The 27,193-nt window shown below is 41.7% G+C and overlaps 1 protein-coding gene across 2 annotated transcripts in view; it reads left to right on the top strand.

The window, feature by feature from the left end:
• Window positions 1-27,193, top strand: part of clstn2a (calsyntenin 2a) — a 556,740-nt gene that overhangs the window by 420,662 nt on the left and 108,885 nt on the right. For both annotated transcript variants that reach the window (XM_072572819.1, XM_072572818.1), the window contains 2 exons: window positions 1,304-1,561; window positions 3,649-3,770. In XM_072572819.1, the coding sequence (XP_072428920.1) occupies window positions 1,304-1,561; window positions 3,649-3,770 (380 nt within the window). The remainder of the gene's footprint in view (window positions 1-1,303; window positions 1,562-3,648; window positions 3,771-27,193) is intronic.

Raw genomic sequence — 27,193 nt, forward strand, 5'->3', positions numbered from 1 at the left:
TATGAGAGAACACAAACAGGGATTAAAGACTTCACCTCTCCCACTTCCCTCCATATCTGCTAGGGGTCTCCATTGTTCCTGGGAAGGAGGGTTGGAAGTCATGAACTTGACATCTTCTTGGGTTAAAAATCCAGTCTCACCCTCTCCAACTGCTTTACAATCCAAGGCGTTTGTTCTGTTACCAGTGCTTGAGATGGAATATCACATCAGACCTGTCATTATTGTGCAGATGTTCTTGCAAGCAGAAGTTGAGTTTTACCGCATCTCAGAGCAGAGTCATTAAAATGGTGGTTCCTGAATGCCTCCTCTTTGTGGGATGTCATGGGGATAAGCAAAGGCAGGCACTGGCTCTTGGTATCATGATCCCATGCATCAGAAGAGATCTGCTGCTGCTGCAGCTCTAGATACACACTGTCTGGTATTGGCACCCTCAAAAGAGGAGAGCAGTCAGGAGAATTTGCCATGAAGGTGTGAAGGAAGTCATTGACATCATTGTACCATTGTACCAGGATGGGACGATGACTACTAATCTCACTGTAGCCTCTATAAGATTTGCTTGGTCAGATAGCTTGATCTCATCCTGTCGACCATGAGGAAGAGCACCTCCTGCCTTTCCCTGGCAGCCTCACCGAGGATCAGCAACCAGGCTTCGCTAAACCAGGGAGCAAGCTTCTGTCCGTCGTGAATGCTGTAGCCCCCACCATGGCCCAATCCATGATTCCTGTCACTTGGGCCTTCTCAGGTTCGTCAGGATGGTCGCCTTCGGGCACAGAAATGGAGGTGTGGATTCTGGGTGCTGAGGCTTCCTTAGGGCATGGCAGTGTGGGCAGGCCTTTAGAAACAGTACCTGCCCTGTGAGGTGATATTGCCACTTCATGGTCCAGACCTCACTCAATCAGTGGATGGGCTGCACACTTTTGAATGGCCATTAATTGGCCAGTTATGATGACAGTGGGCAGCTGCATTTCTCTCACACAGCAACCCCCCCTATGTCCAGTGCCACTGATGTGTCTCTCACACCTTTCATCCCAAGTTGTCAGAATACGGTACTAAAAGGTTGATAAATGACAATAATCTTCAGTACTGAAAAATTTGCTGTGTGCACTAATGCGCTGTTACAACGACATAATTATGTGCCATACGTTATTTTCTGTTCATTAATCTGCCAGCTGGGTCCTGCAGCTTTTTGGAATCTCAATCATTTAGGTTAACAATGCTTGAACATCTTGAAGGTAAAGTCATCAACTTCAAATTGCTTCCTGAATTATTAAAACCCTTTCTATTAATTTCATTCAATCTCCAGGTGCCTCTTCAGAGAGTGTGAACTTGCTTCCAGCACCCTATGGTTTATCAAACTGGACCTCTGGTCTCCTGCTGGACAGTGGGCATGACAGTGATTTGATCTTCAGGTTTGATGGCAAGCATGCTGCAAAGATCCCCGATGGAGCGATCCCCAAAAATCTCTCAGATCAATTTACCATCACAATGTGGATGAAGCATGGACCCAGCCCAGGGCTGCGAGCAGAAAAGGAAACCATTCTCTGCAATTCTGATAAAACAGGTGTCAGATTCAAACAGTTTGTGTAGTCTGCTGGATGACTTGCCTAATGAATGTTAAACTATATTCATAGAGGTAACCCGACATCAGAATGATCCTGAACTTTGCCTGAGATCTCATTCTGTTGCTGATCTAAACTGGTTGAGTTTTGTGCATTGATTCTCTATTTCAGTAATCCAATCCCATTTCAGAGACGTTCTGTGCTCATATTGATTCAGGGGATGAAGATGTGCTGGGTTTAGCTTCTGCTTTCTATGGATTAAGAACAGAAGCCATAAATCATGGTAGTTTAATTAAAACCATGAAATGCTGTAAATAAAGAGCAAATCAGTTAGCACCTGAGAGATCACAAATGAGATTAATGCTCCTGGTAGCTTTCGATGTGGATTTTTGAATGAGCTATTATTTGGCACAAATTCCAAGCTTTTCCCATAGCGACACATTTCCAACTTTCATATAATGCACTTCTTTGACCCTTCAGGCCACTAGAACACACTTTGCAGTATCTCCCCTTCATTCCTACTGTTCTTTTTTAGAAGCATGTGCTTAGGAGTTCATGTCACGTGTTCATAGTATCCCTACCTCTGTTCCACACCAGGACATGTTGACCATGAAAGATACGTTTGTAACATGGGCAAACAGGTTGGTTGCCAGCCTGTAAATCCTATGAGAAAGTGCAGACTTCAGATGCTGGAGATCAGAGTCAAAAGTGTGGTGCTGGAAAAGCACAGAAGGTCAGGCAGCATCCGAGGAGCAGGAGTCAACATTTTGAGTATAAGCTCTTCATCCCGATGAAAGGCTTATGCCGGAACATCGACTCTTGTACTCCTCAGATGCAGCCTGACCTGCTGTGCTTTCTCAGTGCCACACCTTTGAGCCTGTAAATCCATCCAATATGCCTGAGGCAGGTAGAAAGAATAGGAAATCTGCTAGTCAGCCATCCTGCAGCAGGAGAAAGTGAGGACTGCAGATGCTGGAGATCAGAGCTGAAAAATGTGTTGCTGGAAAAGCAGCAGGTCAGGCAGCATCAACGGAGCAGGAGCTTATGCCCGAAACATCGATTCTCCTGCTCCTTTGATGCTGCCTGACCTGCTGCGCTTTTCCAGCAACACATCATCCTGCAGCAGGCAATGGTAAACCAATGCAGTGCTTTGCCCGCAAGTGTTAACCAATCAACTGGAAGTTTGTGTCACAAACCTCTTAAATAGGGATGGGAGAAGATGCAGACTGACCACTCTTTTGTACACTGGTTGATTGTGTGCATCTTGCATACATCCTTCAGCTACTGTAAAGCTTTAGACTGTGAAAGGAATGATTGTCAGCAGCCATCACAGCCTTTGTAGTTTATCTTCTCATAAAGTGGGCAGAACTACACCATAGTTCAGTTGAAATATTTACAACTCAGTAGTTGACAGTGATTAGATTAATTTGTATGTAACAGTCGTTGTTATGTTGTTTGTTTAATGCAAATAACCACTGAAACTGTGAAATTAAATAATGCTGACTGCATTATTGTAGGTATAATCTTGGCAGATCTAAACCCACCAAAACGGTGGTATTGAAAGGTACACAAAATGTTAATGTTATTTATCTTTTCCAATTTTCTTATCAACCCATTGGCCCATAATTATATTTAATCAGCATGCAACATTTTAATTTCCAAAAGTGAAATGCCATATCTGCCTTATCATCTGTCATAACACAAACAAAGAAGGAGGTGTGCACAATTTAAGTCATAGAGATCTGGTTCATTTTATATTTTTCTGTATTTCCTTATTCTGTATTAAACCCATTTTCCTAACTGTAATTCATTCCCATACTGACATTAGTGTCTCCATTACATAAGGTAAATAAAAGTTTGGTATCAAATCCTATCCAGTTGGTATTATAAAAAATATTTTTTATTGTTTGTTCGGGTTGGTTCACCACTTCACTGTATTTTCTCCATTTGGTCTCATGGATTTCTTTGATCATCAAACCCAAAAGCATGTTCTGCAACTTTGCCAATCTGTATTGGTTACTTTGAATGAAGGGTTATAACTTTAAAGAGTGCAGGATTCCCACTGACTCACTTTTCCTTTTGCCTTCAGAGATGAATCGGCACCACTACGCGCTCTATGTTCACAACTGTCGGCTAGTATTTCTGCTGCGTAGAGATTTTGATCAAATTGACACTTTTCGTCCAGCTGAGTTCCACTGGAAACTGGAGCAGGTAAGTGAGTTATTTGGCCATTAATACTGAAGAGAAAAAAACAAGATGCATATGACAAATATAACAGATTGAATTATTTTGTTTGAAGGAAACTTCGAACTGGTGTAAATTAAACTGATTAATTGGTATTACCTTGCATCTGTGGTATGCAGAATGCATCAATTCACTGCAACTTGTAAGAGAGGTGTGAGCCCACTGTTTTCATAGCTGCAAATGAGCATCCAATCCCCGGAGCCCCCACAGAATTTTCCAACTCATGCAGTTGTCAGGAGACAATATTTTCAACTCATATTCTGAAGTGATTTAATGCAGTGCAACAGTTGGTGGGATGGTGTATGTACACAGTGAACTAGCAAAACAAAACCTGGTATTGTTAGCTTAGTGATGATTTTGGTACATTATTTCTTTAGTTTTTGATCACCATTGCCTACTCGACCACCAAGTAACTTTTTTCTAAGATGGCTTTTTATGTTGTTAATGATTTGAAGGTTCCAAAGTATTTCAGTGACCCTGAAGTGAGTCTTCATTTGTTCCTCCTCCCTCTCCATGTATTTGATTAATGTGGTCTTTCTACTGCCAACACATCTGATGGTGTGAGTCCGAGATCATAAACTCAGTGTGTGGAAAATCATGTTTTCTGAGAGTACTTTGATACTTAGCATCTGTGCTACCATGCTGCCTCTTTGAAACTATGTAATTATTATAGAGCTGTATAGCACCGGAGTAGCCCATTGCTGTCATCATGTTTCAGGTAGTTCTTTGTAAGCGCTGTCTTCCTCTTGGCCAGCAAATTTTCCATTTCTAGTAAAAGAAGATTGTGGTGTCCTGGTAATCTCACTGGACTATAATCCTAAAGCACTGAGAACATTGTTTCAGATTCCATTTTGACAGTGGATGGAATTTAAATTCAGTGAATTAATCTGGAATTGAAACGGGTCAGAGCAATGGTAGACACAAAGCTATTGCGAATGGTTTTAAACATCCACGTAGTTCACTGATATCCTTTAGGGACAGATGACTTTTCCTGGTCTGATCTACAGGTGATTCCTTAACTGGTTCTCAAATGATCTAGTGAGACATTGAGTTCACAAGCAAATGGGGATGGGTAGCAAATGTCAGCCTTGTCACTAACACTGACATCCCATGAAAAAATAACGAGTAAATAAATCTAATTTCATTTAGGAGGATGACACAATATTCTGTTATCAATCTCCCCAGTGAGATTATTCAATATGTGTCGATAGAGGTGTCTTAAGCATCCTACAGCAAGAAGCAAACAGAAGGCCAAGAATGTAAAATAATATTTTATAGCAGTTTTTATTTGAGCGCTCTGATTAAGACCATTTTGTCAACTACTGAAATAACTGTTCATATGATTGAATTTCCATTTCACTATATGCTGTTGCCTCAGGCTGGATTTTGCACAGAGAGAAATTCTCGCAACAGATTTGTTGCTTTAAATTCATGAGCTTTTAGATAAATTATTTTATTATGACTTAGAGTATTTCATTTAATGGCTGCCAGATTCACACTTACATACATCAGCATTGAAATCGGAGATTGCTGCCTCTATTATCCGAGGTTTCATGAAGCACTGTGGTGTATAAAACATTATGAGGGTGATTTATCATTTTCAGGATACTTTGGGCACATGGTGGGTGAAGCAATCCCATTATCTGCAGGTGGTCCCATCAATTTTGGTGATAAGGACTCATTTAAGTAAATCCATTGCGCTGCTCCTGTTGAATGAGTGCTGATTCAGGGAAGGGAAAGGTCGGAGTAGAAAATTCAGTATTCCTACACAAAGGTGAGATACCAGGAAGATCTTAAAGAACAGGAAGGTCATCCTGCTGAAGTGGTGGAGTTAACCAGTAGCTAGAAAGGTATTATTTGTGATCTTGGCACATCAAAAGGTTTTCTTTTTTAAAAAAGACGTTAGGCTAATGTTTTTGAAGTGAACTCGCATAGTCATTCAGGTGTAAACATAAATTGCAATAAGGTTTGTAGCGTATTTGGGTACCTGGTTTAAATATATGGAGCCTGTTTCTAGCAAGGAGAAAGTGAGGACTGCAGATGCTGGAGATCCGAGTCGAGAGTGTGGTGCTGGAAAAGCGCAGCAGGTCAGGCAGCATCTGAGGAGCAGGGTTATGCCTGAAATGTTGATTCGCCCACTCCTCGGATGCTGTATGTGCTGCTGTGCGTTTCCAGCACCACACTCTCGACCCTTTTTCTAGCAAAGCTGTCAAAGTTGAGGTCCCCTTGAAATTCTCAAATGTTGGAAGATCAGTGGAAAAATAACATATACTTTCCTTTACAATCTTTGTCTTGTTTCTGTTCTGTGTCTTCTCAGGTGGGAAAGGCTGCAATTAGATGAAAACTGACTCTGCTTCTTACTTCTCACACATTATTTTGTTCTTGATGATCCAGCAATTTAGCACATTCAGACAACAAAAAAACAAATAAAGTGCAAGACGTTTTGTTTTTTCCTGGGCTGTTGATATCTACAATTTTCCTTATTCATACGACAGGCCAAGTTTCAGAGTATCAGAATTAGTATGACAACAACTTAATTAAAAAAAATGAATGGCCTGTCATCCACTGTCTCCCCCTCCCCAACATTCCCATTCTCAGGGCTTGATGGACTCCATTGTGAAACATCAGGGCATGGCAAACCATTTCTGGAATCCTGTGAGTCTGACAGAGCCTGTCCACATCCCTGGGCCTGGCCAATCACAGTGTGGAACTCAACCTCCTTCAACAGTCCCGGAACTCCTGGGCCCAGCGGCATTTCTGCAGAGCAACTTGAGTCTGTTGGACACCTGCCTCTGTATCCCTGCCATTTCCAGATCCCTTGCTGAACCCCAAAGCTTTCAGAATCCATACCCCTGCACCCCAGATCGTTTGGACCCTGCACCCCAGATCATTTGGACCCCACACCCCTGCACCCCAGGTCTTTTGGACCCCACACCCCTGCACCCTGGTCTCCTGGACCCGACACCCCTGCATCCCAGGTCTTTTGGACCCCACACTCCTGCACCCCAGGTCTTTTGGATCCCACACCCCTGCACCCCAGGTCTTTTGGACCCCACACCCCTGCACCCTGGTCTCCTGGACCCGACACCCCTGCATCCCAGGTCTTTTGGATCCCACACCCCTGCACTCCAGGTCTCTTGGATCCCACATCCCTGGACCCCATGTATTTTGGACCCCACACCCCTGCACCCCATGTCTTTTGGATCCCACACCCCTGGACCCCATGTCTTTTAGACCCCACACCCCTGGACCCCATGTCTTTTGGACCCCACACCCCTGCACCCCAGGTCTCTTGGACCCCACACCCCTGCACCCCAGGTCTCTTGGACCCCACACTCCTGTACCCCAGGTCTCTTGGACCCCACACCCCTGCACCCCATGTCTTTTGGACCCTACACCCTTGAGAGAACCAGCATCTCTCACAGTGGAGGTGCCCTTTGAAGAAAAATTTTAAAGACCACAGTTGACAGGCCACTGAAGTGAAAGGGCACTGAATGGCCACAGCAGTATGGGTCAGACTGCATTCCCACAGCAGGATTTCAACGTGATATCCTACCCTTCCGTCTGCAGCTGGAAGGGAGATATGAAAAAGGGTATCACTTCATTGCTTAGTATTAGCACAGACACTGAAGTTCTTGTGATTTTTAAGTTTGTAAATAGCAGGAGCTTTGATAAATGTCTATTGAATCTTCCAATACTGTGACTAGTTCTTATGTTACTGCAATTAACATGAAAATGAATTCATTGGGTATCAATGCTCCACTGAATATAAAGGTCCATCTCTGCAGGTTGTGAGAGCATTTCCACTGGGTCCCCTGCCCCAGGCTGCCAGAGGGACACCACCTCATTTAACTGGCAGCACCATCACCTCACACTGCTTCACTGTCAACAAAATACATTTAGCACTGTCAAGTGGCTCTTAACATCTTATTTAACAATGCAACTGGGAAGATACCTCCGCAGTATGACTGTGCCCAGAGCCATTTGAGCACTGTTCCCATTCTATCTTGCTGCCCAACTCCCTATCAGCAAGAGTTTCTTGAAAATAGAATAATGAGAATGGTACTAATCATTTCCAGGTAATACTGATCAGCAGGTTTCTCAATCACAAGCCCCATTTCTCCAGTTCAGAAGAGCCTTCCCATTCAATACTACTGTGTGGAGATTGGCCAGATTGACCTGGTAGAGTGCGGTCAAGTCTTATCATTCAAGAGTTCTACATTGATATCAGCCAATATTGCCCCTCTCCCTGTTATAATGAGATGGAGCGCTGTTCACTGGGTGAGAGAGTTAGAAAACTCACCCCTACCAGACAATACTGCCTGAATGACAGTTATGAAAGTCTTAGCTAGATTGTGTGGTTTACCAGCAAACATGTCTGCATGTTAAAAGTAAGAGAAACCACTGAAAACTAGTTTCATTTTGTAATTCACTGTTAATATTAACTTTTTTTTTCAATTCAACCCATTCACAGATGCCTCCCGGCTCAAAGGCAGGGACACTGCCAGTTTGCCATAGAGAAGTGTAACCTATTACTCGGACTACATGCAAATTATCTTTACAATGGCTTGTAAAGTTGGATTACATTTCAGTGTGCCATTTCCCTTAAGTATAAACCAGCATTATAGTGTCCACTGTTTTTGCAGTAGGCTTTATCCAAACCACATTTTTCTTACGAGCAATTCAGGTTCATTATTCAGTTCCCCAAAAATTCAATCTGACAAAATTTCAATATTAATAACTCAACAGGGTAAGTAATCAGTACAAAGTGTGAAGCCTGGTGAAGGATTCACATCTAAAGCTGTTGATTGTATTCCTTCTAAAAATGCTTGCATTTTTAATCTTCTGATTAGAATACGTCTTCCGAATTTTCTTTAGAGTACTTGAATTTTTTAAAAGAATTTTCAATAAAACCCCCCCTTTAGATATTGTTTTATTCTGTACAGTTTTGTTTGATGAAGAAGTGAGTCATTATTAGTTATTCAAATCGCTGATAATTGCTGGATTAACTCACAGGTAAAGTAAAAGGGGGAGTCCCGAGGGTGGTGATGTGTGACTTCACAGGACAGTAAATGAATCAAACTCAGGCTGGGCCCCCCCACCGGAATTAGATCCAAGTACAAAACTGCCTTGAATCCAGGATGTAATTAGTCAGGTGCAGCTCAGAGGATTCAAACAGAGAGATTAAAACCACAGAGCTGATGAAGTCAGCCAGCTCTACCCAGCTAAACAGATGAACTGCCATGTCTGAACCATATAAGCTACTGCTGAATATTTGACCTAAAAAAGAACCAGCACTGCAATAGCAATAAAAAGTGTGCATAATTAACATTCCAAAGGGATTGCTATAAACACAGAATAAAACAAATGAGTTTGAATCTACCAAAACATGTTCATAACATTAATATAAGAAATCCTGGATTGTAGCTAAAAACTAAAAATACAAAAATGCAATGGGGATAATTGCTGACAATTAGAATATATGATAAAGTTCAAGCAGTGAAGAAGTACCTTTATTGATCTCTCCAATGTTCTCTCTCTCTCCTCCCCCTCTCTAAGCAGGCTTTGTCATTTAATGATTACATCAATAGGACATCAGAGAAAATTCACTCAAGGGAAATATGCATAAACAATACTTTGAGTAATTAATTGATGGCTTCAATTTACTGCAGTTTTATGAGTTCTACCTCTGGAATTGAGAACAGTCACTCTGGTGCAATGTATTTAATTTGATTTACCACTTCGATTAAACCAATTAAATTTATAGAAAAACTTTGTATAGACATCTTATGTGTGGAGTATCAATGTCTACATTTAAAATCAACAAAATGATGAAATGGAATAAGGGGACTCTGTACTAAAAAAGCTGCCTGTTGACATGGAGGTTGTGCAACTATCTAGTGAGCAGTCAATTAGGGTAGCAATGCAATTCTACCAAATCAGAGAGTCTATATTAAATTCTACATAATCCAGTAATTATATAAATGAAGGAAAAAGTAATCGTGTGAAAATTGGGTAGAATATTTATAAGGGGAGTTTGTGTTTATAACAAATCAGCAACATTAAATTTGCATGTTATGAGCTTTACTACTTGGAAGAGTCAGGACAAATTTAAAGTTTATATTAAAATACCGATTATTAGGTTGTATAGAATATCTTTAAAATCTGGTTCATAATATAATTCAAGAATATAGGTGAAAGATTTAGTAATTTCACCACTGGATGTTATTTGTCAATAATTTTTCAGGTGAATGTAATTTATTGTATGAATATTCCACAGAAAGGTCACTGATTTCCAGGAATCGTCAATAATTTTTGATGGTTAACTTTCCATATGAAATGCTTTGCCTTTGTTTGATAGTCTTACTGGATTATTAGCATGGTATCAAAATGTTAATGTAGGCAAGAACAACTGTAATGAACTGGAACATAACAAAGCCACCCCAAAGCATTTCATAGTGTTAAGCAAAATTTTACATGAGTCAAATGAAGAGATATTTAAGGCCAGTGGCCCGAAGCTTGGCCAAAGACGTAAGGTTTATATAATGGTTTAAAGGAAGAGAATGCTGGAGAGATGGAGGTGGCTTCTGGGGACACATCCAAAACTTAGGATCCCAGTAATTGAAGCCATCTGTGCTGGAGTTGGGAAAATTGAAGATGCTCAAGAGGTCAGGCTTAGACAAATGCAGAGATCTTGAAGGGTTGTGAGGATGGAAGGAATTACAGAGATTGAGGAGAGTGAAACCCTGGTGAAATTTCTGAAATCAGGCATTGTTAGACTCGGGCCCAGTGTGGCTCAGCAAAATTGGTGGTCATTATTGAATAAATTTGTACCAGTTAGGATATGCAAGATTGGTTTTGATGAGCTCAAATTTATAAAAGGTGAAAAGTGGGAGGCAGACAGTGTATTACCATATCATCAGATATATTCCTAGTTTCCCTCTTCTCAAGCCTTCCAACACTCCAGACATACTGCTAACCCCCTGTCTCCCACTGCCTCTACTACTCACCCTTTACTCATTCCTGATCATCTAACTTGCAGCTTACTGTTCAACATCCCCCCATCTCCAACAGTCCCTGACCCTTCAATTTCTCCCTGAGCTTCCAAACCCCCAGTACTAAAATCTATAAAGTAACTGCATGAGAGAACTTAATGACAGTGATTTTTAATCTGATGATCTATATGATGAATTATCAAAACACATGGCCATGGTGATAATAGATGTATTGGTGGTGATCTTTCAAATTTCTGCAGACACTGGAATGTTCCCTGGAGACTGGGTTTTCCTGACGCCTTGTTTGGCAAATTTGGTAAGATCGCAACCAGCCTATTAATGAGGTACGTTGGGCCATCATTGAGGAGCCTACCAAGCAATAGTTACTGGCCATTGGCAATTCTCCACTCTCTGACAAGATTCTCACTATGCTGCTTGTGAAAAACATTGAAGATGGGGCAGAATGATTTTGACACATGGGGATGCGCCTCACCAAACATCTCTCCCAATTCTACCGTACATCTTACCGTAGACCACACCACACAGACCCCTATGAGATTCAACCTGTTGTCTTCCATGGTTCAATTCCTGAATGCTAATCATGGTCTTCTCTGAAGTCAACGGTTATTTAAGAAGATATCAGAAGCTGCAAAAACTTGGATAATGTGTTATGGACCAGGCCAGACCCCTCAAAATATTTTAAGGTAACCCAGGTACTAACTTTTCCTTATTTTAAAGGTAGCTATGAAGAGGGTATTCCTGGTATGATGCAACTGGTCCAACCACTCTGAGTTAAGCAAAGCACAATTTATTTAGTTGAATCATGAATAAAAGGAAGCAGAATTTAGAATAATTTAACTACTTAACTGTTCTAACACAGTAACATCCCATAAACACACCCCTTTCCAAAAGGTAAATTTGAACACAGATTCGTACAGGCAGGAGGGAAATCTCCAGAGAGATTTCAGAGAAGGTCAGTTAGGAATCATTTACTGAAGCTTGCAATACTTCTAGACTCAAACATCTTACGACTGCTACAGCTAAAAAAAAACTAGAAAGCCTGGACTGGGAGAACTGGCCACATAACTTTCATTGTACAACTGTTCTGAAAAAATACTAAAGACCTCCTCTGATTGTTGACTTAGACAGGTTCTCATAGCCATTTTGGCACCACTGCCATTACAACCACTCATCAAAAAAAAGTACCAGACAAAATAACCTTTTTAAAGTGACAGCATCATCACAAATGGCACTTCCTCCATTTTCAGTAGCTTGAGGAGCGTGGAAATTATTTTTTGAAAAATAAAGTCCCTCTCTTGGTTAATTACCAAAAAGACATAATTGAGTGCAACATTTCCAATGTCTGTTGTCTAAATTTTTTGAACAGTGTCCAAGTTCTCAAATGCTTTTCTAGAGATTTCACTGAACTCCTTGTGGTATCAGAAATGACAGAACAAGAGTTCTGATTATTACTCTGAACGTTTCAAAGAATTAATCTCTTTGGTTGAAGTCTTTGAATTGTCAGTTAAATGTGTGATCACATATTAACATATACTAATACACTGCTCATTTGAAAGCAATGGTATCTGAGGATACTTTTTTTCTATTAACAGCACAAAAGTCAATAGACCAGTTTGAATATTATTAAGCACAGGAGCTGTAGAAAAGTCCATTTATCATTAAATGAGAAAGAATGCCTAAGGGATGTGCTTTTCCAAGCAAAAAGAAAGTCTTAGCTTTGACTTCATTAGTCATTTTTCCTCTCATAGTGATCTATCATTACAAGTCTGTTTATACACCTGGTACCCTGCTGATAACAGGGTTCCTGGGGAAGTACTTATGCATCCCAGAATGGTTCCATTGAGCTCATCGAAAATTGGTGGTCTGGCTTATTTCGAGGTGCTGCTGTTGGGATTGCGAAACTTATTCCTAACTGGGGTTCCAGTGTGTGTGTGTGTGTGTGTGTGTGTGTGTGTGTGTGGTGTCTGTCTCATGTGTCTCTGTCGCATATTTACACGTACTATATTTTAAATTGGCAATTGAACATCTCATGCACAGTTACATATCTATTTTGATTAAATATTTAGAACATACACAAATGAATGCTTTTCCTTTGTGAACAGTCATTCATAAACAGTATATTAAGGACTTAGTAGACAGGAAAATCATACAAAAGTCACACATTTGAGAAGAGAAGCAAACTCATTGGATTCTATTCCTATTTGCTCTCAGGGTATTGAAATCATTTGTTTTTTTGCCAGACTGAATTGGTCTTACAGAAGCATACAAATACATTGTCTTTCAGAGATTTAATTATTTAGTCACAAAGAATAGATAAGAATTCAAATTGGATCTTGCAAGACTCTCCAAGTGTCTGTGGTAATAGGGAGTTGAACCAGAATGGCTCCCTAATACAACTTCATCCCCAGGAGGTTCCAAAAGGAAGTGGGTGGGCAATTTCTAAAACGGCAGGCTCTGTTGAAGGTGACTTTCCAAATTTACCTGAATTAACAAGTGTTGGGAAGGCAACATCCCATTAGCTATCCAGTCGTCATTGGACCTAGCAATTCCATTCTTCAGGAAGGATTGCAGTTAAGGAAGTCTGTTCCTTCAATCTTAGTCAGCCTATTAGAGCGGCTTACCTGATATTCCCTATTGCTTTTAAATGTTTCACTTTTTGAGTTTTAACATCTGTAACATTTCGATCCCTGAAGCCTTAGCACTATCCTCTTCTCCCAATGATGCTGTAGAACAGCACCACTATTTTTGGGCCAGCAGCATTTATATTACACTCACTACTTTTAATTATGAAGCAAATCCAGAGGTGGCTCGTTATGAGACTGCCTCCAGTAAGTGTCAAGCCAGTCCCTCTGCTGCGAAGAGTAGCTTCTGGACCCCAATTTGGTCCAGATCAGTGTCCCAATGCCCCCATTCTTTCTATTAAGATCTAAAGGAACTAGGAGTTATTTGTCTTCACACATTATGGCTTTCCAATGATTAGTTCCTTCAGGCAAAACTCATCCATTCTTCCTCCTGTTGATTTTAAAGTTTAGTGAGAATCATAATGCATATCTCTTATTTAATAGTCTGTTAAGACAATAGTGTCTTAAGTTGGTTTTGCTGATTCCAGCAGTTACCAGCTACCTTTGCTCAACTAATTAAAGTCTGTTAAATGGTCCTGTATACTCCTCGTCATCAATTTGCAGTTTAACGTAGTTTTGTCGTTATTAAAATTTTCTCTTGCATTAAAGTTCTTATTGTTAAGGGTGTTTGTAACAGAATTCTCCCTCAAAAGAACCATTTAGAGTATAGATTAATGTTGGATACAAATGCTACACTCAGTTGTGAGCTGTCTTTCAGTATGTACCTTGCAAATGACTGAAGGAAAAACATTTGACACATAATCACGGGTGTCACACAATATAGGAAGTACTTGTGAACTAGAATATCCTTCATCTTGCTCTCATTGGTCAGCATGCTGGTTTGCAGATATTTTTAGATGTAAATTGAAACATTTTCACCCTGGTTAAGTTTGATACAAGAGAAAGATTTAGTATTATCAAATAAGGATCTTGCTACCTAACCAAACCTTATTGATCCCAGCATGTCGATTAATAGTGTCATTATGTTTCTACTTCTGAGAAGGATTCCTGTTGTCAAGTACTTACACAAGATAATTTAGTGTTCTGAAATTGAAACTAATACTGCAAAAATGGTTCATTAATTCCCCTTTCAGTTTGTGCTGTAGATTTACCAAGTAAATAACAAGTGCTTTAGCTGGAGCTATACTAATATCTTGTTTTGTTATGTAGATTAAAGTTAATTATTTCAAAACAAATCCATATGCCTTGGGTCTTCAGGTCTGACTAAAGTATTCTGTCTAGGATTTCCAACCCTCCTGGATTCCCTGAGAGACTACTGGATTTGTCATCAATCTTTCGGCAGTTTTCTGAAAGCAATTTGAGAGATTTTAAACACCGAAGGTTCACTGACTGAAAGTCTCAGTTTGGTAAATGTGCCCAAGATATGAGGTTGAAGTGAGTGCGCTTACCAAGAGAAACATGCCCCAGCTGGGCTAGTCCTGAGCTGCAGTTCTGTTGCAGACCCCACTGCCACACTGAACACTTCTCCTGAGTTAGAAATCCTGATTCTGACAGCTATAATGACATAAGGGGGTGTTGCGGGGAGGTAAAACATTTCTGTGGTCACCTATTTGAAGTTCAGCCTCTGCAGATATTCCTCCTACTCTTTAGAGTCCCTGGGTGAGTAAGATCACCCCTTCACCTCATGCTCCTCGCTTTATGGACATCTTTTCTGTTCTCTGTGATGCTGCAGTCTAGGGGGAACTGCAGTTAGATCTGTCTTGAGTGGGAAGAAGTGCCTTTCAACTCCACTGCACTCCTTCCAGAACTCCAATACTGTTACCTTCACGGTGAAGGAATATCTCATCATCCCCTTCAACATCACTGCACTTTCACTACTTCACAACAGCAAACAGAAAGCAAAAGGCCCCTAACCTGAAAATGGAATAGTGTAATGACCAGGCCAAGGATCAAGGTTCCCCAGGATCCCCAGGTTTTTATGGTTCCAGATACGATACACTGAATAAGCAAGCTCTGGGGTAAGAAAGGATGCACGCGTATACACACACACACACACACACACACACACACACACACACACACACACACCCCTCGCCCACGTTTGTGAGTGTATTTCTCTAAGGCCAAATGGATTTTTTTAAAAGGAACCAATTTAATCAGCTTTTTGAGCTAATAAAGAGTGGCTTTATTAGTTACTAAATGCAAAAACAAATAACAGCACAAAACCCACATAAATTACAAATGGAAAGGAAGCCCAAAAACATTTTCAAGGATGTATGGTTGATTTGTGAGCAGTACATTGTGGAACATTGACAGTTGAACAGTTGATGTTAGATGTTTTTGGCATTAATGATTTAGTTGAAACGTTTGGTCCTGTTTTCTTTGGACTGTGGCTGGCTAGCAGCATACAGAGCGTGAGAGTCCTTCAGTTGTCCTGTTTGCTTCTGATTGGCTTGCAGGCTAACTGGCTTCTAACGCTCTGAAAAATAGAAACCTTTACCTGCAATATAGGGGTGAACAGTGGGTGGTTCTTCAGCTCTGACTTTCACAGCAATTTAGTGCTTGAATCCAAACTAGCAGACAGTTGGTCTTAAACACATACACAGACCAGGAGATTACACTTCATTCCTCAGAGATTATACTTAATTTTGCAGTGCATTTCTCCTGTATAAGTGCTTTCCTCGTAATTTTCCTTGGCACTTTGTCAGGTGTGACATTCCAGAGTCTGTCTCCCTCTCCCCCCTCTCCCTCTTCTTCTTCCTCACCCTCTCTCCCTCAAAGTATTTCTCCAAACAACCACTGAATTTACACACTCACTAATTTGTTTCACTATAGCAGTCTTTTTTGAAAAAAGAATGTGCTGGAATTAAACATTTGATATGTCTGTAAGTCATGACAGTGATGATACATTCACATAGGGCTGCTGAATAATCTTTTGGGCAGTAGAATGCTGTGTTTTAGAGAAGCCTTATGCCTAAGAATAAATAATGAAGTAAGAAAGCTATTTAAAAATCAATAACAAATGAACCTTGGAATTAATGCTGATCAATCTCGGAAGTGGCACTCGTAAAGAGGGATCTCAGTTCTGCCTCGGACTTTCAGTTTCTAATCTCTTAATGAGTTGGTAAAAATCAATGAAAATGTATTTTTGATTTTGTTTTTACAAGAAAACTAGTCAATCTCCTAACACAGACTTCAAACCCATGACCCAGGGATTGCAGGTGAAATGAACTAGTCAGCTTGTGCAGGAATCCCTCGCACCCAGACGCGATTATAATAATATCACTGACTTATTAGCTCATGCACCCAGTTTGAAATTGCAGCTGAGACTTTCAAGCAGTGTCAGGACTTACAGTGAATATGATTTATTGATGCTAAAATTTACAAACAATTGCACTTATGCATCCCAAGTATCAAATAGATAAATTGAAACCCAAGTAGTGGATTGAATATTAGCATTGTTAATGCACTTAAGGCACCATGGGCCTTTAGTCAACCACAATAGTAATTCCTGAAATTGAATTTAGTAAGTCTGACAGTTTACCAATAAAAATCCAGCTTGTTCATCAATAGCCATGATAAGTAAGTGTTTCATCCATCCAGGGTCTGGGCTAAAAACTTACACACAAGGAACAAGAGTAGGCCCCTCAACCCTGTGAGCATTCAACACACACACACACTCTCTCACTCTCTCTCTCTCTCTCTCCCTTAAAAGTATTTGAAGATTCTGCATCTACTTTCTTTTGAGGAAATGAATTCCAAAGTCACTCAACCATGCATGAGAAAGAAAATGTTTCCTCATCTCTGTCTTAAATCAGTGACCTTTTATTTTTATACTGTGACCTCTAGTTCTAGATTCTGCAATGAGAGGAATCACCTTTTTGACATATAATCTTGTTTGTTCCAATTAAGTCACTTATGATTCTTCTCAACTGCAAAGGATACTGAGTGGCTGTTGCCCAAAAAGTTGATTTTCCTGCTCCTTGGATGCTGCCTGACCTGCAGTGCTTTTCCAGCACCACATTAATCTTGACTCTGATCTCCAACATCTGCAGTACCCACTTTCGCCTAGTCCAGAAGATACTGGCCTGGCCTATCTAGTCTTTCCTCTTAAAGGTAGACAGGTATTAGTTGAATAAACATTCTCTGAATTGCTTTCAATGCAGTGGTATACTTCCATGAATACAGTGACCAGTACTATATGCAGCAGTCCAGGTGTGGTCTCCCAATGTCCTGTATAATTGAAGCATAGCCTTCCTATTCTTGTATTCCATTCCCCTCACAACATTTCCACTTGCCTTTGTGACATCAGCAAATTTAGCTACCATATCTTTGGCCCCTTAATCCAAATCATTTGGATTAAAGAACCAAAATCATCATCCAAGTCCTCCAAAGCATTTATATAAATTGTAAAAAGTTGAGTTCCAACACCGACCTCTATGGCACATAGCTCACAGCATCTTGCCAGCCTGAAAAAGACCGATTTATTCCTATCCTCTGCTTCCTATTCACCAGCCAATCTTCTGTCCATGCCAAAATGTTACCCACTACACCATGAACTTTTATTTTCCAAATAACCTTTGATATGGCACCTTATCAAATGCCTTCTGGAAATATAAATACAATGCATATGGTTACCATTAATCTACAACAAAAGTGACTTCTTTGAAGAATTCCAATAAATTAAACTTGTCCCTTTGGGAAAAGCATGTTGGCTCTGCCTGATTACCTTGAACAAGTGCCCTGTTGAAATGTCTTTAATAATAGCTTTGAACATTTCCGTTTGACAGACTTCAAGTTAATTGTAGTTTTTTTGCTTTCTGCCTCCCTCCCTTTTTGAATGAAGAAGTTACATTAGCTAAAGAAAGCCAATCCTAAGAAATCTTCATCAAATCTAATGAGGTTTGGAAAATTAAAAACATTGCATCAACTACTTTTTCCATCAGGACCTGGGGACATGTCAACTTGCAGTTTCTGTAATTTGCTTGATACTTCTTTCCTGGTAATTGTAATTTTAGAGTTCCTCCCTTGCAATTCCTGATTTAAAGCCATTACCAAGATTGTGCTTGTATTGCCTTTCGTGAAGACCGATAAAAATATTTGTTTAATTTTTTTCTGCCATCTCTATATTGCCCATTACTAATTCCCCATACTCACTTTTTGCTGGCCGACACACAAGTATGGCTACACTTTATTACTGTGAAGTTGACATGTAATGCCCACTAATTAGTAAAATGCCTTGGTTATCTGTACAGCCTTGAAGGCCGACTGATTGCTGTTTTGCCAAGACACTGGAGAATAAATATCCAAAAGCAAAATACTGTGAGTCCTGGAAATCCTTAGTACCTGTGGAGAGAGAAATAGAGTATCCTATTAGAATTGTGACCTTTCATTGGAACTATACCCTGAATACAAATTTAAAAAATACTGTCACAATGAACTCATCTTAGGTCAAGTCTAATAGGGCTTTTGGGATGTAGTAGTTGTATCCCCATCTCTGAGCCAGGAAGTCCTGCTTCAAGATGTGAAATAATATCTCTGAACAGGTTGACTTCGAATATATCTAAATGCACCCTTCGTGATGCTGTATTCAAACTTATGTTAACCCTGAACTATCCTGATTGTTCTGTTAACGATAGACTAGGTGATGCAGCAGACTCTTTAAGAATGGAATAGAGTCGCTTTTATTTGTCATTTCTACCATATACAACTGATACACTAAAAGCGAGACAGCGTTCCTCCAGTACCAAGGGTGCTGGATGTACAGCACAAACTACACAATCATACACGGCATAAAGTGCATAAGAAGTGCAAAACACACAAGTTATAGTGTAACAGAAGAATGATGGATAATGGGCATTTTTCTAGCAGCAAAAGAAAGAATTTCAGACTGGAAAGAGTCCGATTATAGTGTCTTAAGGAGCCTGATGGCTTGGGGAACAAACTGTTGCACAGTCTGGCCGTGAGACACTGAATGTTCTGGTATCTTCTGCCAGATGGCAGGAGGGAGAAGAGTTTGAGTGAGGGGTGTGTGGGGTCTTCCATAATGCTCTTAGCCTTGCAGTAGCAGTGTGTGGTGGAAATGTCTGTCATGGAGGGAAGAGAGATCGCGATGATCTTCTGAGCTGTCCTCACTCTCCATTGTATGATCTTACGATCCAAGACAGTGCAATTCCCAAACCCTGCGCAGAAAGTAGAGGCACTGCTGGGCTTTCTTGGCTATGGAGCTGATGTTGAGGGTCCAGGTCAGATTCTCTGCCAGGTGTATGCCAAGAAATTTGGTGCCCTTCACGATCTCCACAGTTGTTATCCAGCACAGAGTGGTTGCCCCGTGCCCTCCTGAAGTCATGAGCCATTTCTTTCATCTTGTCCACGTTAAGAGACAGGTATTTGATTCTGCACCAGTCCGTTAGCCACTGCACCTCCTCTCTGTATGCTGACTCGTCGTTCCTGCTGATGAGACCCACTACAGTCGTCCTGTCAGCGAACTTGATGATGCGAGTCAACCTGTGCATCGCTGCACAGTCATGTGTTAGCAGGGTGAACAACAGTGGATTTAGCACACAGCCCTGGGGGGCCCTCATGCTTAGTGTGATGGTGTTGGAGATACTGTTCCTGATCCGGAAAAACTGAGGTCTCCCGGTCATCATTCTGCAAGTCAAATGCATGTCTCATGTTCAAGACAGGAACTGTCCAGGGAACAGGATTATCTCATTCACAAGAGCTTTGTGGGAATGTGAATAGTTGGTTGAAAATGGAGAAGATTCAGTTCTGGGTGAATCTGACAATGCCAGCCCCTCTTCCCTAATGCTGAATTCATTGCAATGCATAATTAAAACAGTGGAAATATACAAACCTCTCCAAGTAAGGATTTTGTTTGAAATGATAGGAAACTCTGGACTGACTTGCTGTCGAGATTGTGAGTAAAGTTCCAGCTAAAGGATTCAGTTGTATAATTTTTTGTTAACACTGGGAACATAATGGTTTATTGAGTTTAACTGCATTAGTTTATTGGGTAAATGATACACATGGTGTGATACTGCAGCACAGAACCTCTGGTTTGATCCCGAGTCTATTGGGCTGGTAGTCATTGTACTACATTTTGGTCTCAATGGCGTTTGTTTAGAGTAAAGAAAGATATCATCTGCGATCCCTGGTGCTGGTGACTATCCAGTGATCTCTGATGGTTATCGTTTATTCTGATCTCCCAACAGTTTAGGCTTCAGTATCTAATACAACTAACATGTCAGTTGCAAACAAGTGCCTATGAAACTGTAGCCAGTGAGAGGGAGAAAAACTTCTAAGGGAGAAAAGGGGAAGCAAAACAACCAAAAGGCACTATTGTTTAGCTTCTTTACACACTCAAACTTGAACACATTTTCTCATTAATAACATTCCAAGCCAAATAAATGAACTCTGTTTTCAGCAAAGATGTTTGATTCATTTGGAATTCTATCCTATAAAGTAAGCAAACTTCCAGCAAAATACCTAGGATAAAGATAAAGGTTTTCTTTGTTTTGAATACTCACGTTTAATATTCTGCAGCTTTGCGCTCCTATGATTTGCATGAATGTCAGGAATATGCCTCAAATTTTAAACATTGCAGCAAATCTCACCAAACCACCTTGCTTTTTATAACCCCTTGACAAGAAAAGAATATTATGAAAAGAAAATTGAACATCAGAAGACAGGAAATAGAAATAAATTTGTCCCTGATGGACAGACTAATACAGAAAATGATCAGGAATCGTATCTTTCATTGTATAACTTTTTTCAGTGATAATATTTTCAAACAAGGTGCCTTGCTATTTTTATAGAAAAGATTCATATCTAATTATAGATTAGCTATTCAAGTACTATACAAATTGAGGAGTTCCATATGGGAATTGTAAAAGGTACACAACAGCTTCTGGAAGTAATCAAGTTTACTACCTTGAGATTTTGGGAACTATTCCCTCCTATGACCCAGTTTTCAAAACTTAATGGGTAAGGATACGGTACATAAAAACCATTCCCCACTGTAATGAGTATTATAAGAGGACCTAAGTGAGGTATAATCCTATGTGCATAGTGCTCTGTCCTATTACCATTACTTTATAGGTCTCAGAGATAGAGCACAGTCTTCCCCCTGGTATTGAATCATTAATGATGTAAACTTCAAACAGAAGTAAAGCATGCAAAATTTATGAGCATATGCTAACATGCTTTTACTTGTTGCCATTATTTCTCAAGTAAACTTTAAAGATCATCTCCAATATACAAAAATGCAATTCAAATCATGTCCTGAAGCAAATCTTTTCGTTTCCATTTAAATGCACGTTAACAGCCAAATTGGAAGAACAAGCTGGCCAGAGCAGAAATCCATTTTTTTTTCTGAACCATCTCACTTCAGGAACTAAGTTGTTCGATCTGTTATAGGTTTTTTTTGATCCTCCAAGAGCACAGGATTATCTCTGAATTCCAGTTCTTCAGATTCCAATTCCCTACTTCTAAGTTTCTATTCATCCTTCTGCTCTTATGCTGCACTGTTGATGCTTCTTTAAGATGTAAGCCATTACACATTCATGGTTGTTTACTTTACCAGTTCTCTCTAAGTTTCAAGTGATATGCGTTCAGACTCAGAGACTCGTGGACATTTACAGTACAGAAGAACATCATTTGGTTGATTGCACCTCGATCTCTTCATAGGCAACTGCTGCCACGACATTAACCACCTCAACCTCTCCACCCCTCTCACCCACTCCAACCTCTCACCCTTGGAACGTGCAGCCCTCCACTCCCTCCGTTCCAACCCGAACCTCACTATCAAACCGGCAGACAAGGGAGACGCGGTAATAGTTTGGCACACCGACCTTTACACCGCTGAGGCTAAACGCCAGCTCGCGGACACCTCCTCCTACTGCCCCCTTGACCATGACCCCACCTCCCACCACCAAACTGTCATCTCCCAGACCATCCATAACCTCATCACCTCAGGGGATCTCCCATCCACCGCCTCCAAGCTCATAGTCCCACAACCCCGCACCACCCGTTTCTACCTCCTGCCCAAAATCCACAAACCTGACTGCCCCGGCCGACCCATTGTCTCAGCCTGCTCCTGCCCCACCGAACTCATCTCTGCATACCTCGACAATGTCCTGTCCCCCTTCGTCAAAGAACTCCCCACCTATGTTCGGGACATCACCCATGCCCTCCACCTCCTCCACGATTTTTGCTTCCCCGGTCCCCAGCGCCTTACCTTCACCATGGACATCCAGTCCCTGTACACCTCCATCCCCCATCATGAAGGCCTCAAAGCCCTCCACTTCTTCCTTTCCCGCCGTACCAACCAGTACCCTTCCATTGACACCCTCCTTCGACTGACTGAACTGGTCCTCACCCTGAACAACTTCTCTTTCCAATCCTCCCACGTCCTCCAAACCAAAGGAGTAGCCATGGGCACCCGCATGGGCCCCAGCTATGCCTGCCTCTTCGTAGGTTATGTGGAACAGTCCATCTTCCACAGCTACACTGGCACAACCCCCATCTTTTCCTCCGCTACATCGATTACTGTATCTGAGCTGCCTCGTGCTCCCATGAGGAGGTTGAACAGTTCATCCACTTTACCAACACCTTCCACCCTGACCTCAAATTCACCTGGACCATCTCAGACTCCTCCATCCCCTTCCTAGACCTCTCCTTTTCTATCTCGGGCGATCGAATCAACACGGACATTTACTATAAACTGACCGACTCCCACAGCTACCTAGACTACACCTCCTCCCACCCTGCCCCCTGTAAAAACGCCATCCCATATTCCCAATTCCTTCGTCTCCGCCGCATCTGCTCCCAGGAGGACCAGTTCTAATACCGTCCAACCCAGATGGCCTCCTTCTTCAAAGACCGCAAATTCCCCCCAGACATGATCGACGATGCTCTCCACTGCATCTCCTCCATTTCCCGCTCCTCCATCCTTGAGCCCCGCCCCTCCAATCGCCACCAGGACAGAACCCCACTGGTCCTCACCTACCACCCCACCAACCTCCATATACATCGTATCATCCGTCGTCATTTCCGCCACCTCCAAACGGACCCCACCACAATGGATATATTTCCCTCCCCTCCTCTATCAGCGTTCCGAAAAGACCACTCCCTCCGTGACTCCCTCGTCAGGTCCACACCTCCCACCAACCCAACCTCCACTCCCGGCACCTTCCCCTGCAACCACAAGAAATGCAAAACTTGTGCCCACGCCTCCCCCCTTACTCCCCTCCAAGGCCCCAAGGGATCCTTCCAAATCCGCCACAAATTCACCTGCACCTCCAAACACATCATTTACTGCATCCGCTGCACCTGATGTGGCCTCCTCTATATTGGGGAGACAGGCCGCCTACTTGCGGAACGTTTCAGAGAACACCTCTGGGACACCCGGACCAACCAACCCAACCACCCCGTGGCTCAACACTTCAACTCCCCCTCCCACTCCACCAAGGACATGTAGGTCCTTGGCCTCCTCCATCGCCAGACCATAGCAACATGACGGCTGGAGGAAGAGCGCCTCATCTTCCCCCTAGGAACCCTCCAACCACAAGGAATGAACTCAGATTTCTCCAGTTTCCTCATTTCCCCACCACCTTCCTTGTCTCAGTCCCAACCCTCGAACTCAGCACCGCCTTCCTAACCTGCAATCTTCTTCCTGACCTCTCCGCCCCCACCCCCACTCCGGCCTATCACCCTCACCTTAACCTCCTTCCACCTATCACATTTCCAACACCCCTCCCCCAAGTTCCTCCTCCCTACCTTTTATCTTAGCCTGCTGGACACTCTTTCCTCATTCCTGAAGAAGGGCTCATGCCCGAAACGTCGATTCTCCTGTTCCTCGGATGCTGCCTGACCTGCTGCGCTTTTCCAGCAACACATTTTCAGCTCTATCTCCAGTATCTGCAGTCCTCACTTTCTCCTCCTTGATTGCATCCATGCCAATCAATAAAGATCTGAATATATTAATCCCATTTACCAGCTTTTGGCCCATAGCCCTGGAGGCTGTGGCAATGAAAGTGAGTTCTCTAACAATGGCTTCAATGTTACAAGAGTTTCTAACTCACCCAGCCAGTGAAAGTCCCACCACCATTTGGGTGAAAACGTTTCTCCTCGACTTTCCTCTTAGCTTTCTCGACGTTCTCTTAAATCTGTGCCTCCCCATGATTAACCCCTCTGCAGATGGGCAATATGCCTTCCTTTTCACCTTATCTATGCCCCTCATAATGTTATTCACTCTGTCAGATCCCCTTTCAACCATCTCTACTCAAATGCAAACTCAAATCAATCCAAACTTACTTCACAGGTCAGAACCTCCAGCCCAGGCAACATCCTGGTGAATGTCCTATAGAGTACACTCATATCATTCTTATAACGCAGCAGCCAGTGACTGCATGCAGTGTTCCCATTGTGGTCTAACCAGTGTTTTTTTATACAGTTCCAAGGATATTATTAAGCTGGAGAAGGTTCAGAAGAGATTTGTCAGGATGTTGTTGGGTATGGAAGGTTTGAGTTTTAAAAAATGGCTGGATAGGCTGGGATTTGTTTCACTGGAGGTTCAGAGGCAATCTGATCAAAGTTTATAAAATAATGAGAGGTATAGATAGAGTTAATGGTAGTTGTCTTTTCCCTAGGATGGAGGATTTCAAGACTAGAGGACATATTTTTCAGGTGAAGGAGAGAGATTTTAAAAAGACATGACAGGCAATTTTTTTTTGAGAGGGTGGTTCGCGTGTGAAATGAAGTTCCTGAGGAAGTGGTGGATGTAGATACAATTATAACTTTTAAAAGACATTTGAATAAATACATGAATAGGAAAGGTTTTGAGGGATATGGGCCAGGAGCAGGCAGGTGGGACTAGTTTAGTTTGGGATTATGTTCGGCATGGACTGGTTGGAGCAAGGGTTCTGTTTCCATGCTGTATGCTCTATGACTGCCTTCTCAACAACTTTATCTATTGCTCTGCTACTTTCAAGAGTCTATGGATATACACATCAAGGTCCCTCCAATCTTCAGTACTTTCCTGGGTCCTGCCTTTCATAATGGGTTGAATCCCATCTACCCATTGGTTTAATTACTCCCATAGACTGCACTACCACTTCTTTGCCTGCTGCTGTCCAAGTCCTCTGAAGCCTCCCCACTTCCTCAACACTGCCTGCCCTCTACCCATCTTTTGGCATCTACAAACTTAGCAACAATTCTCTCAGTTCTTTCAGCTAGATTGTTAATGTATAACATGAATAGTTGTGGTTCCAACATGGACTTAAATTTGCAGGTTTCTTAACAGCATGTGAGCATTGTCATTGGACTTCTAGGCTGTTGTTCCGTCTCCAGGGGAGTGTCATTCCAATGGCAAGAGGTAACAATTTTGTGAACCCATTTCAGTTTCTAGGGAATCAGGGATCTAAGGGACATCCTCAACTCTGTACAGATGGTGAGATCACACCTTTTATTCAGCTCCTTTCAGTGAAGGTACAACTTATCCAGTTGTATGTAGATGTCTGAGATTAGAACTATATATTTGTTCATTCATGTTCTCTGCAAACATCTTAAGGTGATAACAATTCAGTACAGGTCCCAAGTTGCCACATGGGCTGACTCCTGAGGGGAGTGCTGTATATTTGTACTCTGAAGGACACTCCAAAGCTCAGCTCTGGCAATAACTTTGCAGTTTTATCAGAATGAAATTTGGCACTCCAGCTTCACATCAATTTTGTTCTTCTTGCTTGTTACTATTTCTGGCATCAGTATTTTTTTCACTATTGGAAGAGTAAGTGTGGGTGTGGCATGTCTTTGGACTGAACTACTTTCCATATCTTCAGAAAATGTGTTCCTCTTCCTAAGGATTGCTTTGTTCAAATCTCTTCTAAATTTCTACAATTTCTTTGGTGATTTTCACTGTAGCCTAATTCTTACCGTTTGATGCAGGGAGCATGAGGAGATGATATATTGTGTTAAATTTCCCAGTCTTTCATTAGGAGGCTGAATACTTCAGATGTGAAATGAGGGCCATTTTTACTAATCACAGTGTCTGAAATGCTATAATAACTGATTTGTGATTTGTGCGTTCAACAGTCTCATTGGTAATCATTGCTGTAAGATGTTTCACCAGAATAGTCGATGACAGTGACAAGATAATCAGTTTCTATGAGAGTAGCAAGATCTTTTCCAAGTTTCATCCATGGTCAATCTGGGATATTATGCATCACAAGTGGCTTTTGTGCTTGTTTAGTATTTATTACTGACTGATATAGTACTTCATTTCATTGCTCATATTTAGCTAATTGAGCTCTTCTGCTGCCTTCCTCTGACTACAGTCAATTCGTAGAATCATAGAATCCCTACAGTGTGGAAGTCGTCCATTCAGCCCATCTATTCAATATTAACCTTCCGAAGAGCATCCCACCCAGACCAACCCAGCCCCCCACCCTATTCCTCTAACGCTGCAATTCCCATGGCTACCCCAAGTCTGCACACCCCTGCCCACTAAGGGCAATTTAGTTTGGATAATGTATCTAACCTGCACATCGTCGGACTGTGGGAGGAAACCGGAGCACCTGGAGGAAATCCACGCAGACACGGGGAGAACATGCAAACTCCACATAGACAGTTTCCTGAAGGTGGAATCGCATCTGGGTCCCTGGAGCCATGAGGCAGCAGTGCTAACCACTGAGCCACCATTCCAACGCCTTGATGGCTTGCGTGAGTGTGTTTCAGCATCTCATTCTTTCCCATCCCCTTTTTGGATAATGGAATTGTTTCCCTTATGTGAGGT

This window comes from Chiloscyllium punctatum, chromosome 6 (genome assembly GCF_047496795.1).
Source record: "Chiloscyllium punctatum isolate Juve2018m chromosome 6, sChiPun1.3, whole genome shotgun sequence".
Classification (NCBI taxonomy): Eukaryota; Metazoa; Chordata; class Chondrichthyes; order Orectolobiformes; family Hemiscylliidae; genus Chiloscyllium; species Chiloscyllium punctatum.